We start from the raw sequence: 14,112 nt of genomic DNA, 5'->3' as shown, positions 1-14,112 counted from the left end.
TGGATAACTACCACCATTTTACCTAGTAAACACCCTTGTTGTTTTCTGGCCCTTTGGGGTACCAAGGAAAATCTGAGTAAACAGAGAAGACTTGACAAACTCCTTACCCGGTTCTACCTTAGATATCTTAAATCACAGTTACAGTATTAAAAAGATGCCAATAGCAGTAATAATAATGAAAAAGAAGACATCTACTAGAGGGTGGTCTTTAGGTAACTTAAAACAACATACCAAGTTGCTGAAATCCAGAACCATTGTAATTTGCACAATCAAGTAAACAACACAAAACAGTAGATTACACTGGTTATAAAATATGGCTAGCAAAAAATTACTACTGTTAATAAATATTACGTGTCCAGGGCTGAGCTGGCATTTTAATACTGCACCTCAGTTTGGAAGTAACAGTTTGGGAGACACATGTTTAACATTAGCCTTCACGAGCCTGGAGTTCATGTGATGAGATGATCAGAAACACCTATTTTTAAATTGATTAGAATTCTGTAAATTCTAACTGGAAACAGCTGAACAAGCTTTCACGGAGTGTGTTCAGAATCAAGGATTGGAGTTAGATGACAAGCATTAATCACAGTGAAAGGCTTTCAGTTAGTACGCAGCAATGGGTACTGTTTACTTCACCTCCTGCCTTCCTCCAGAACAAGCTAAAGATAATGGGGTGTCCTTGGTTCTCTCAGACTGAGCTTCAATATCTGCACCGTTATCCAACAAGATCTCAACAACACCGACATGACCAGCTGTAGCAGCCAAAATAAGGGGGGTAAATCCTGGAAGGGGAAAAAAGGCACCGCTCAAGGATTTTTGACTTGCACCCATTTCTAAGATAACAACGAATTTTAACAGGAAACCAAAACAACAACAACCACCCTAATACAGGACACCTGGAATGAAATTAATTTTGCAGGTGGAAAATGTTATCTACAGCAGAAACACACATTAGCTGGAGGAGGATCTCCTTCCACAGGAATATAATAATAAATAATCATAATTTTTTATTTGTACCCCACCCTTCCCGGTTTAAAAACCAGGCTCAGGGTATCTAACAGCAAATATAAAACATTGATTAAAACGTGACTTAAAAACAGCATAAAATGCAGCATCAATATCAATAAAATTCAGGGGTCATTTTTTTTGGGGGGGGGGGCCCAGTCAGTAGACACTGAATGATCACCAGGGCTAAGTGGCCAAGTTGGTCCTACTAGGGCCAGCAAGGAGGTGTGTTAACAAGAATTTAAATGTGGGGTCCCAGAAAGGGTTTCTTCATAGAAGAGGAAAGGGAAAAGAGGAACAGGCTAATTCAAATTGAAGGCCAGGAGGAATAGCTCTGTTTTACAGGCCCTGCGGAAGGAGATCAAGTCCTGCAGGGCCCTAGTCTCGTGGGACAGAGCATTCCACCAGGTCGGAGCCGTCACTGAAAAAGCCCTGGCCCTGGTGGAGGATAGCCTGGCTTCCTTAGGGCCCGGGACCTTGAAGCTATTATTTTTCATGGACCTTAGGGTCCTCTGCGGGACATACCAGGAGAGGCAGTCCTGTAAGTACGAGAGTCCTAGGCCACATGGGGCTTTAAAGGTCAAAACCAGCATATGTTAATCTGTCACCTACAGAAAACTCTGTTTATACCATTACTTTATCAGCAGGCATGTACCTTTTTTGTCCCTGTGTTCAATATTAGCTCCCCGCTCTAGGAGCGTTTGCACCAGCTCTTCATGTCCACCAGCACATGCAAGGGTCAACGCAGTGTCATGGTTACTTTCAGTCTGGAAGACAAAGGCCATTTCAACACGTTAATGGCTTTCCTTATACTTTGTGAAGGAAATGTACATCATTTAACTACTACTACAACAAGCATCATTAAATGTGAAATATTATTGCCTGTAGTCTCTTTGGACGAGACGCTCTGCTTCTAAAGCTGCTTTGTAATAAACACAGTGCAATTTAGGAAATCCATCTAATTCAGTCTCTGATAAAGAATCACCAATTCAGGGAAGTTTTTAATGTGTGACATTTTTGTGTATTTTTGGTCTTTGTTGGAAGCCCCCCAGAGTGGCTGGGGAAACCCAGCCAGATGAGCGGGATACAAATAATAAATACAAATACAACAGATAATAAATTAACAAATAATAAATTATTATTATTATTATTAAAACCGGGAGTCATACTTCCCAAAAATGTTCCTAATGTCTCCATGTCAAAAACAAAACACAAAAGCACAAGTCAGAACTGAGTAAATGTACATGCGCATTCCAGTTCCTATATCACAAGCTGTGATTTGATGCAACAAGGACACCCTGTGGTAAACACTGGGCTTGTGTTCTCCCATCTTCATGTGTATTAAGAGTTTTATCTAACAAACCAGGATTATTTTCTCTAACCATGGTTAGGTTCAAATCATAGCTCATGATATTCAGATGTAACAGGCAACTGTGCTTCGCTCAAAAACACAAGAAGCAGCTTTAAACTTCTTAGAACTGGAGGAGTGAGTATGCAAGTCTATGGCTTATTGCTGGCTTACCTGCGCATCAATATCTATGGCAGGGTAGACTGGTAGCATGGCTGAGGGAGAAATGATAGGGCTTGGAGCTGGTGTCTGAGGTTGGGAGACAGACGTCGCGATGCTGTGGGTAGGGGTGTTGGACACCGCAGATGCTCTTCCGCTCACTGCTATTGGAGAGAACAATTGTGTTTATTAGAAGTATGATTAGCTAGAACTTCTGAAAGTTTCTCAAAATGGTCTAATTAAAAGCTGCATGTTAGGCAAGATGGGAAAAGCGGTATTCCTTGGGCTGAATCAATCTCCAAAACATGCCACGCTCTTGCCTTTCTTTCATTGGGGTAAAAACGTAGCCAAGAAGAGTCAGCTGTATGGGGGCAGAAGACAGCATTTGGCCCTAATGAGAACAGTCCAAAATTTAGCCTGTACCAATTTAATTCTTGTTTGGAATGTACTGCTATGTCGGATAAGAGTTGCTGAGAAATGGAAGGTTTGATAGAACAGAGGTTCGACATTTTAAAAATGGCTATCTGGGACTGGATTGTTAGAACCCAACAGCCAACCTCCAATCCCTCTTAAAATATATCTGCTTCTACCCAACAGTCTGAAAAACGAAAACCACAAAGCTACAATTATGTATGGATCAGAGTATTTAGTGAGAAGAACTATAGGGATTCCTGAACTCAGGGAACTATGGTCAAAATATTTGACCTAGGATAAGAAGGCACTGGACCCAGTTTGCATGTCAAACAAAGTCATGCTTTAGTGAGAGAACCATATGTAGGAATTCTTGTAAGTCTTGGGCTCCTGCACTTTCTGCATGGCCAGGAGGACTACAACTGCTTTACTTTCACCTTTCTTAACAGTTTGATTGTTGTGGCATCCGGACCAGAGCCTCTTGTTTAAACTCATGTCAGTTTCAGAACAATCTGACTTCAAACCATGCTTTCTGAAGCTAGTTTAAGCTAACTATACTGTACTTATGCGAATCTAATGCGCCATCGAATCTAATGTACACCTCAATTTTCACAACCTTGAAACCAAAAAAGTATTTGCTGTGTCAGCGGTGTTTTTCAAGGTTGCAATCGAATCTAAAGCGCCATCGTATCTTATGCACATCCTAATTTTCGCGATGAAATTTTGCCAAAAAAGGTGCACATTACATTCAAGTAAATGCGATAATTTGTTACAAACCATGATTCCTGGGTACAAACGACGTAAAGGGATTCAGGGAAAGCAGGGGGGGAACCTGCCCGAGCCCTGCTCCCAGAGAAGCCAAGGGAACCAGTCCTTGAATTAAGTCAATTGTATTAAATATCTTTAAGAAGCTTCTCTCACCAAAAAAAATATCCAGGGGGAAATCAAAACCTTAAGAATTTGATGTCGAACAAGAAATAGCAAATTCAGAGTCAGAGCTCACATTATCTTTATTTTAATCGTCTTAGAAAACATTGATACACACTGAAACAAATCTTAACTGCCAGCAGAATATGAATTTTTTGAGCAAGTAAATTACCATGTTGTGGTCTTTCATACCTTTTATCCTATAATTAAGGTTAACATCTTTATGTATCAGTACATGGCTATAACTATGAGAGCATGGGGCAATAAGACCACTAAATGCTCAAACTCAGATTCAATATGACTGGTATCAAGAAACAAGCTGTCTACACACCAGAAGGTGAAAATTACCAATATTCTATTAGTATCACCACAAAGCTTCTGAAAGGGTGCTAAACAACTTCTTTGTGTAAATGAAATTCCAACTTGCCCCTATACTTTAAAAAACACACACCAAAAAACAGATTTCTGGCCAAGTCACGGACCAGTTGGAATATTTAAGGGCAAATAACCTAAGAGCCAGATGTGTGTCATAACTCTTTGGGTGGATTTGCCAAATGACCCAAATGAAGGTCTTCTAGAATAGATATATGTAATAAAGCCGGCTAAGGCTGCTGAAATGAAATGAAGGGCCTGTGGCAGATGCAAGCTTGACTTGCACAGTAAACTCTCTGGACCGCAGAGTGAAGCTACAATACTTGTAAATCGGTAAAATTTACAAGTGGTAGCACAGATCATCTTTAAAAAGCCAGGTTAGGGTGACAACCCTATTTTAACTACTGCTATCTTTCTGCTTCTCGCGTGTTCAAAGGGTTGATCAAAAGATGTCTAGCTGTGAATGGCCAGATGAATCTGAACTGGCAACACCTATTCTGCTAAACCAAAACAACCATGAACTCAGGTTAACAAAGGAATGCCAGTTTAAACCCAGAGTCAATTTGCACAAATGGCGGTCCATGCAGAAAAGGCCTTCCTTGTTTAGCTCTGTTTATGCAATGGGGATGGAAGGGAATGGAGAACTCTGTTGCAGCCACAGAGCTCTGGAAGGAGCGCATTAATATGTCTAGATTGATCTTGGCTATGATCTCTTCAAAACATTACAGTGGAAGTAAAAAAAAGTAGAAAATTAAATTTCTTATCCAAGTCCTCCTTCCCAAAGTAATGTTCTTCTATAATTCAAGGTATTTCAAATCAATTCAAAGTATTTTTCATGTATTTCAGAAACATGAATGGGCTGTAATTCAAAAGAGAAATTAATTCATGGGAGCGGGCAGGAAACACAGAATCCTTTATCAAGGCAGAAACCTCTGACTTCCGGAGCTTGGGACTAAAAGGGACAACGTAACTCGCCAAAAGCAAACTTAAATGTGAGTGTTGGTTTCACTTCTATTTCAGGTAATTCTAAAATAAGGGGCCAAAACAACCCAGGCTTTGTAAAGCTGAAAGAAAATAAAAATGTTGGCATGCCTCAACTGCTTTTTTTTTTTTTTTTTAAGCATACGACATTGCACTTGTATGTAACAAGTTATACACACCTGCCATGATGTCGTCCAGCGTGTCATTGAGGGTCTGGGCAGGGCTGGCTACCATTAACCCCTGCTGTGCGTCTGTCAGAATTCCTTGCCCCAGCCCTGTAAGTTGTGCTTGGCCCAATACTGGCTGTCCAACTATGACACCTTGCAGTTCTGTAAGATTTGCAATAGACCCTGGAGGTAAGGAACCCGCAGAAAGAGGCAAAGCTTGAGGCATTGCAAGAGGCTGGATTGGAGCGAAGCCCATCTGGGCCGCCGTTTGCTGGGGGTCGTCTTTGAGCAAGTACGGGTCCACCTGTTGCAAGCGTGCATAGTCTCCCTCGGTCAGCTGCTCTCCTACGCCAACGGGAGTCAGAAGTCCTAAGTGCTGGCACGACTGTTGTTGCTGCTGCTGCTGCTGAAGTTGAATTCTCTGCGCTTTCACCTCCAGGTATTGCTTTTTCAGTTGCTGCTGGGTTTTCAGCTGCAGTTCCCGCTCTACTTTCTGCAGCTCCTCCAAGATTTTTTGCTTCTTCTGAATTTGCTCCTCTCTCGTTTTGTTCAGCTCCTCAATCTTCTCCTTGGTCAGCTGGTCGGCATGTGCCAGTTCCAAAGACTGCAGCTGGGCGTTCTTCTCTATGGCCTCCTTTATCCTTTGCTCCAACTCTGTCAGCTTGCCCTGAGCCTCCTCAACAATACTCTCTGGAGACTGATTGGCGATGTAACCTTGTACATCTGGGCTGTTTGGTTGCAAATGGTTGCTGGACTTTTGTTTGGAAGTGGCTGTGTGAAAGAGAAACCCCCCTCAGAACCAAATGGAAGTGCATGTGAACAGCATTCTCATTACAGACTTACTGATCAAGAAAGCACAAACACATTGCGGAATCCACAAAAGGTGAACTGTCTCTATGGGGAAAAGAGACATACCTATTTTTTCTTCTGAGCATTTTATTGAGGGATTAAGATTGTAAACCAAAAGAGCTTGGTTGCTTCAGGGTACAGAGATTGTACAATAGCTGTGCACTTCATATAAAAAGGGTACCAAACTGCAGTCAAGTGCATTGCAACCTACTTGCCAATCAAAGAACACACATGCGCTTAAATTGTAGGGTGCAGTCCATATGACCCCATTCCCATGTCCACACTACACCCCCAACCTTCCCGCTTTGATTGGGGAGGGATGAAGGAAGAGGCTATGGACATTTGACTGAAAGTGCTTAGAATCTTCCTCGCGATCTGGAAACCTGCAGGATCGAGGTTCTCGGCAGCAGTGAGATACTAAGCATGTTCAAACCAAATGTGTGAAGAATTCCCATTCCGATCACCATACTCAACGTGGGAAGGATAGAAGTCGAGCAGGAAGTGGGGCTGGCGTGAACATCGTTTAATGCAAAAACACATTCTTTGAATGCCTCTATGAAGTTTAAACACTATATTGGTACCTTAGTAAAAATGTTAGCTTGTTAGCGCGGGTGGAGCTGTGGGTTAAACCACAGAGCCTAGGACTTGCCAATCAGAAGGTCGGCGGTTTGAATCCCCGCGACGGGGTGGGCTCCCGTTGCTCAGTCCCTGCTCCTGCTAACCCAGCAGTTCGAAAGCACGTCAAAGTGCAAGTAGATAAATAGGTACCGCTCCAGTAGGAAGGTAAACCGTGTTTCCGTGCGCTGCTCTGGTTCGCCAGAAGCGGCTTAGTCATGTGGTCACATGACCCGGAAGCTGTACGCCGGCTCCCTCGGCCAATAAAGTGAGATGAGCGCCACAACCCCAGAGTCGTCTGCGACTGGACCTAATGGTCGGGGTCCCTTTACCTTTTAACATTTGAGGGCTTGTGCACAGTGCCCAATCTTCAAAAATGGAAATCATTAAAAAAGCCTACAGTGAGTACACTTCCATGTTCTACGTAAGAAGTGGCTTTGCACATGCCACCAATCTGAGTTTCCTGAACTGAAAAGCAAATAATCCCATCACTGCAGAATAACAACTGCTAGATTACAAGTCTTTTCATGGGTTGTTGTTTTTTTAACCAATTTGAGCAACATTACAGTGTTTTAGCTGCAGGTGCATCGCTAGGGACAGAGTTACGCTTTTATTTTAACACGCAAACAAAAACACAGTGTGAGTAAGATAGAAGGCAACATCCCCTCATTTGAATGCAAGCACCCCAGTTTCTAAATAAGTTGTTGACTCCTTTCTCCCAAATATAGGAGAGTTATTAACAATCCTTTACAGATAAGTGTATCTTGAAAAGGATAAATGTGTTAAAAATTATTTATTTTAGTGACAACATTCAAAGTGCACGCATATCAAAATTTATCGGTGTAGTGCTAGCCAGAAATTCTGCCAGAACAATTGTAACATCACAATTATCTCTCAGTTGCACCACCATGAAAAATGTCTCCTTATTAATGTGAAAACCCAAGCCAGCAATTTAGCTAACTTATACATAAAGACAGATTTCCTGGGAAACATCCCTTAATAATTTTGTTTTCCACAAATACCCACTAGAGAAACTAGAGAGATGTTGAAGAATTGAAAGCAATCCTAACATTACACCTACAAAACGTATTTTACTGATAATCTATAGAGCTACAACTGACCTTTATTTCTGATGGGAAGGGTTGTGGCGACTTTGGCAGGGGGTTTGTCAGGCTCTTGGGGAGGGACGACCATGGGAAGTGCCTGCACTGGTACACGAGGAGCCTAGAACAGGGGACACTAAGGTTACATCCTTTGTTGTCCTACATGACCAAAACAAACTGTTCCAACGAAGTGGCATGTGTAAACATCTCTCAATTCATACAATAGACTCAGCACCAACAGTTACAGCTTCAGATGGCTTATGCTTTGATTTGTACTAACAGAAGTAGCTTTCCTAGTATAATGAAAATTGCTTTAAGACAAGTGTGAAGTCACAAAATTGTCCACATACTCATCTCAAGAGAGTTAACTGGGTAAAAAGTACCACTGTGCCTACCTGAAAGGTAGATCTGCTTGTCAAATGTAGTATCACTGGGTCGGGTCTTACTGTTCCTCTAGCGGACGAAGTCAGGAGTAGCTTTTACAAAAAAATAGGCTGGCCCCTCTTCAGTTTTGCGTACTCAACAAGCATCAACAGTCCAGAACTGAAATTCGGAATATCATTAATCTATTTCTCACACCAAACCATTAACTGAAAGCTAACTGCACAAAGAGAGTTGGGAAGAGGTGTTGCGGGCTATGCAAAAGCGTGGCCCCAGAGATGTTACACTAGGCTAGCAGATCTACCCTTCAGGTAGGTACAATAGTACTATTTCGGTTGCTAGCATAGCATCACTGGGTTGGGACGTACAAAAGATCACCCAGCTAGGGTGGGTTTCAATTGCAACAAGTTATTACGGTGGGAGAGACTGTTATAAGACCTTCAACAAATGCCACTTCAGAGGAAGCAAAGGCATCCAACTTAAAAGTGCCTGGTGAACGTGCTTGGGGACGCTCAGGTCACTGCTCTGCATATTTCTAACAAGGAGGCATTTGTAGAAAAAGCAGCAGAAGTTGCCGCTGCTCTCATGGAATGGGCGGTCGGTTGTTTGGGAACAGGCAGTTTCTGTGCTTTGCAGGACAGTGAAATGGATGTTTTTATCCATCTGGGAAGCATAGTTGGTGTCACCCTGTGCTCCAGGAAGAAGCGGTGAAATGAGACAAAGAGGGAAGAAGTTTGTTGTATGTCCTTTGTATGGGCAATATATACCTTCAGTGTTGGGCAAACATCGAGGGAATGCCAAGCCTTCTCCAGGTTGCGTGATGGATTTGGGCAGAAGGTGGGCAAGATGACTTCTTATGGAAAATGAAACAGCCCCTTGGGAAGGAAGGTGGTACCCAACTGAATCACTCTGTCACTATAGAAGACACTGAGATGATTTGCTACTGAAACGGCATTGATCTTGAAGACTCTGTGGGCTGTGGTGATGGAACCAGGAACAGGACATGAAAAGAGAGGATCTTCAATGGTACTTGTTTCAGTGGCTCAAAAGCTGGTCATTGGAGAGCTGAGAGCACCTTGTGAAGATTCCAGGAAGGAAAACGGTGAATAACTGGAGGGCTTTGGAGAACGGCTCCACAGAGCAAGTGTTTTACCAGTAAGTGGTCAGAGCAGACATATATGGCCATGCCAGAATAGAATGCTTTTAATATTTTGTTGGGAGCAGCCCAGGGTGGCTGGGGCAACTCAGTCAGATATTATTATTATTAATAATATTATAGAAGAATTGGCCACCACTTGTTGTTTAGGAGTATAAGTTTTGAGCCCTTGTTGAAGGTCTTCCTGTAGGAACACCAATAAGTCAGGGATGGAGGTGGTTCCCGCCGAAACTCGCCTGTGCCTCGGCCATTTAAGAAAGGCCCTCCACATCATCTGGTAGATGTGGGTGAAGGGGTGTTGGGAGTGCACAATTATGGAAATCAGTGAGAGCTCCTAGTTCTTCAGACATTGCCATTCAAATTTACAGGCAGTTAGGTATTGCTAGGCTGAGTCCAGATGCAGGACTGGTCCTTGTGAAATGAAGTCTAGTCTGGTTAGAAGTGTCCGTTGGGGGGTTTGTTCACTGCCAGGGTTAAGATCCCAATAGGGAGCCAACAGGATCAGCTGTGCCTCCCCCCCCCCCGTAGTTTGCAAAGAACTCTTGGCAGAATCATTACTGGCAGGAAGGCATCGTGGAGACCCCAAGACCCAGGCTTCCACTCCTGGATCCTTGAACCTTGAGTAGCAGTAAGGAAGCTGGTGGTTCACCTTAGAGGCTAAGAGGTCTATATCTAATGAGCCTGGGACTTACTGAAAGTGCCGAAACAATGCATTGTGATCATGGTATCTCCCCTGCCAGGTAAGTATGAAACAATGCATTGTGTAGTGTCCATTTCCCTGGGTTCAGTCTGGTGCGGTTCAACCAGTCAGTTTGTGTGTTGGACATCCAGGACATGTGTTCCACTGAGAAGGAGTTCTCAAACGCAGAGCAGGAATAATGTTGTTTCCTGTTACCAATCCACTGCTTTGGTCCAGCCTTCCCTGTTGACATAGGAGCAAACACTTGGGTTGTCCTTTCTGATTAGAGACATGCTGTGGAAGAAGTGCTAAGTGGCCAGCCGTGCTAAAGTTCAAGCCAGTTGATGCTGTGTTGTGACTCAACAGGTGTCCAGTCCACCTGGACCAGTTGCTTCTCGCAATGTGCTCTCCAGCCCTGCAGGCTGGCAGTGTCTGATGTTATGGTTGTCTTTGGGGGAATCTCTAAATTGGGTTCCTTTTCAGAGGTTGCAATCCCTGCTCCAACAGCACATGGTCTCTCTTAGGCATGGAGGGACTGAGATGTAGCAGTGCTTGCTGTGAATGATCAACCACTGGAGTGGTCTCACTTGAAGCTTGGTCCACGGGGAGACTTGTGAGGCTGGCATGCATAGGCCCAGGATACGAACCAATAACATGATGCCCATCCTTTTGGAAGATATAAGGAACGTGGCTGCTGCCTTGATCTTGACGATCCTTTCAGAAGACAGGTGGCATTTATCAGTGCACAAAGATGTATGGGGAACTACATATGGAGGAAATGGCTCTTCCTGTCTGTGAGTTTGGAGGGTCCTCAAAATGCCCTAAAGATGGCGGGCCACCTGGCTCATGGTTGGAGAATGGATGAGGAGGTTGTCTAAGTACTGGTAGTTGTGGTTGCCCTGTTGGTGGAGGTGAGCTAACAGGGCAACCATTATCTTCATGAAGACTCTTGAAAATGAGGCCAATCCAAACAGGAGTGCTATGAATTGGTAATGGTGCAGGTCAATGAAGAACTGGAGATACTTGTGGTACTTGGGATTAATAGGAAGATGCAGGTACGCATACTGTAAGTCTATGGATGTCATGAAGTTGTTGAGATGAAGGGACTGCTTGATGGGGGGCTAGGGATTCCATTCAGAAAATTTTGATCACCCAGCAGTTGAGATCCTTCTGATCAAGTACTACCTTCCAGGCTTTGTGGTCTTTTTTGGTAACTACAAAGAAGACTGAGTAGACACCTGATGAGTGTTCTTCTGAGGGTACTAGATCTATTGCTGCCATGTTGATGAGATGCTGTATACACACACACACACACACACACACACACACACACACACACACATCCTAATCTGGCATTTGGAGGGTGAGGCAGGGTGAGTGATGGGATAACTGATGATTTTTTTGCAGCAACTGTAGATGATATACAGAACCCACTGATCCATTGTTGAGTGGTGCCAACTATGTATGAATACTTGAAAGCGACACACACACACACACACACACACACACACACACAAACTTTATCGCTGATGGTGTCTTTGGTGGTTTTGAGGGTTCTTGGTGAAGGTTGGAGGTGCTGAACCTGTCCCCTGCTGTCCCTTCAGAGAAAAACATGTTTTGTTCCAGGGTTGCTGTTGTTTTGGCCTGTATTCCTTCATTCTGCCTTGCTGTCTGTAGCCTGCTTGTCCTCCTTTCCTGACTGTCCACTGTGGTAGTAGTAGGTCCTTTAAAGTGCATGTTTTGCATGAGGCCTTACTGAACTGCTAGGCTCCATTATCATCCATTGGGACTTTCTGTGGGGCCAAGGCTGCCATCTCTCCATATAAGGGAGAATATGAGCTCCAGTAGTGAAAGGAATGCTACACGCAACTGCTATGGGGAAGCCATGTGCCCCAAAAGGCCTAATCTGGCCTGCTTGGGAGCGCTGGTGGGATGCTTTTGTGGCTTGGGAGTCTGGGCAAGGAACGGCCCATATCTTGACTAGTGCTGCCTGGACATGTCTCAAGGAATCCACCCCAGCTGAAGCTGCCTCCGTAAGGGCTGAAAATTAAAGCCTGTGGGGCGGTAGGTCTCAGTATATTGCCCCCACCCTATGGAGGACGATCCAATGCTCCTTGGGATGGAGAGTCCATTCACTGCTTCGCCCAAATGAGAAAAAAATTGTAGACAGGCCGCTTGTCCCAGAAGCCAGTACGTGGAGAAGAGGGAAATGAAGGATTTTTATTTTTAGAAAATACAGGAAAAGAACAGTAAAAAGAGTGAATCACAGAAGAAGTAAATTGCCAAGCCAAGGTGAAGGATTAAGAGGAGCCAAAGGAGAATGTGACTGTTTTGTTGAAGAAGGAGCAAAAGCTGAAGAGGGGCCAGCCTATTTCCTGTAAAAGATGCTCCAGCCTTGGTCCACTAGAGGCGCAACCGAGTGATAAGCAAAATATTCTTTCCAAGCAAAGAGTCCTCTGTAATAGTTTTCTTGCAGATCTGGAAGGCAAGGATTAAACTACATCTAACAAAAGACGGCAGTATTTCCTTTGAATTTTAGCAGTTTCTCACTGAATATTACCATAGAATCATAGAATCATAGAGTTGGAAGAGACCACAAGGGCCATCGAGTCCAACCCCCTGCCAAGCAGGAAACACCATCAGAGCACTCCTGACATATGGCTGTCAAGCCTCTGCTTAAAGACCTCCAAAGAAAGAGACTCCACCACACTCCTTGGCAGCAAATTCCACTGTCAAACAGCTCTTACTGTCAGGAAGTTCTTCCTAATGTTTAGGTGGAATCTTCTTTCTTATAGTTTGGATCCATTGCTCCGTGTCCGCTTCTCTGGAGCAGCAGAAAACCACCTTTCTCCCTCCTCTATGTGACATCCTTTTATATATTTGAACATGGCTATCATATCACCCCTTAACCTCCTCTTCTCCAGGCTAAACATGCCCAGGACTTCTACAATATCTGATGACTACAACACCTACTTTTCAGATGAGAGGCAATAAATTCATCACTAAGAAATTGACTCTAAAACATTTTTAAAGGGGGCAAGCATGCTGCCGCTTTAAATCTTACCCTATTTAAATCGTGAGATGGAGGAGTCAGCTGGGTGGACTCGGGCGGAGGAGCAGAAAGCAGATTGTTAGGGTAGTCCAACAGGTAACAAACCACACTGGTATGACCACCCTTAGCGGCTTCTATTAGCATGGTTGAACCATCCTGGAAAGAAATCATGGGTTAAAATAAGGAGCCACACTGAAAGACGTATTTTGGTTTTGAATTCTAAACCCCCCCCCCCAAAAAAACGGTATGTTACATGATATCTAACATTTTACAAAACATTTAAATTGTTTTTAATTACTCCCGATGTTTAAAAGAGTAAATTTAACTAGTATTTAATGAATTTATTTTGGTTCCCACCCACATTTTAATCAGTTTTTGGCTTCCTTAAGCAAGATTCCCTGGCTGCCTGTAAATGGTGCAGTGGACAGAATGTTTACTAGGAAGTTATATTCAGAAATGAATATAAAAATCACATAACAACCAATTTTTTCCCTATGTTTCTTACAGATCCCCCCCAATATAAAAAAGTTAGAGGGAAACTTGATGCAAAACCCATTTGTGGATGAAAAATACCCAAACTGTATAATCAAGTCATTTTGATATATTCCCCACTATTAAAGGTAAAGGGACCCCTGACCATTAGGTCCAGTCGTGGCCGACTCTGGGGTGGCGGCGCTCATCTCACTTTATTGGCCAAGGGAGCCGGCGTACAGCTTCCAGGTCATGTGGCCAGCAGGACTAAGCCACTTCCTTGCAGAGCAGTGCAAGGAAACACTGTTTACCTCCCCGCCGGAGTGGTACCTATTTATCTACTTGCACTTTGACGTGCTTTTGAACTGCTAGGTTGGCAGGAGCAGGGACCGAGCAACGGGAGCTCACCCTGTCGCGGGGATTCGAACCGCCAAAG

General features: G+C 43.6%; 1 protein-coding gene and 1 long non-coding RNA gene across 6 annotated transcripts in view; both read right to left on the bottom strand.

The window, feature by feature from the left end:
* Positions 1-14,112, bottom strand: part of ANKRD17 (ankyrin repeat domain 17) — a 104,446-nt gene that overhangs the window by 27,001 nt on the left and 63,333 nt on the right. For 3 of the 5 annotated variants that reach the window (XM_081883739.1, XM_081883737.1, XM_081883740.1), the window contains exons 13-18: positions 13,218-13,361; positions 7,956-8,058; positions 5,383-6,141; positions 2,528-2,676; positions 1,661-1,772; positions 637-782 (exon numbers count right to left, since the gene is read on the bottom strand). In XM_081883739.1, coding sequence (XP_081739865.1) covers positions 637-782; positions 1,661-1,772; positions 2,528-2,676; positions 5,383-6,141; positions 7,956-8,058; positions 13,218-13,361 — 1,413 coding nt within the window. The remainder of the gene's footprint in view (positions 1-636; positions 783-1,660; positions 1,773-2,527; positions 2,677-5,382; positions 6,142-7,955; positions 8,059-13,217; positions 13,362-14,112) is intronic. The other 2 variants (XM_081883738.1, XM_081883741.1) reach the window with 2 other exon arrangements.
* On the bottom strand, positions 9,658-12,344 carry LOC309354447. The gene is made up of 3 exons (XR_014162309.1): positions 11,479-12,344; positions 10,801-11,446; positions 9,658-9,985 (listed from the first exon to the last, which is right to left on the bottom strand). It is a non-coding gene; the product is annotated as an uncharacterized lncRNA (long non-coding RNA).

The sequence above is a fragment of the Podarcis melisellensis genome (assembly GCF_964234715.1).
Source record: "Podarcis melisellensis genome assembly, chromosome: 13".
In the NCBI taxonomy this organism is placed as follows: Eukaryota; Metazoa; Chordata; class Lepidosauria; order Squamata; family Lacertidae; genus Podarcis; species Podarcis melisellensis.
Note: the sequence above shows the minus strand (reverse complement) of the source record. Positions and strands in the feature narration are given on the sequence as shown.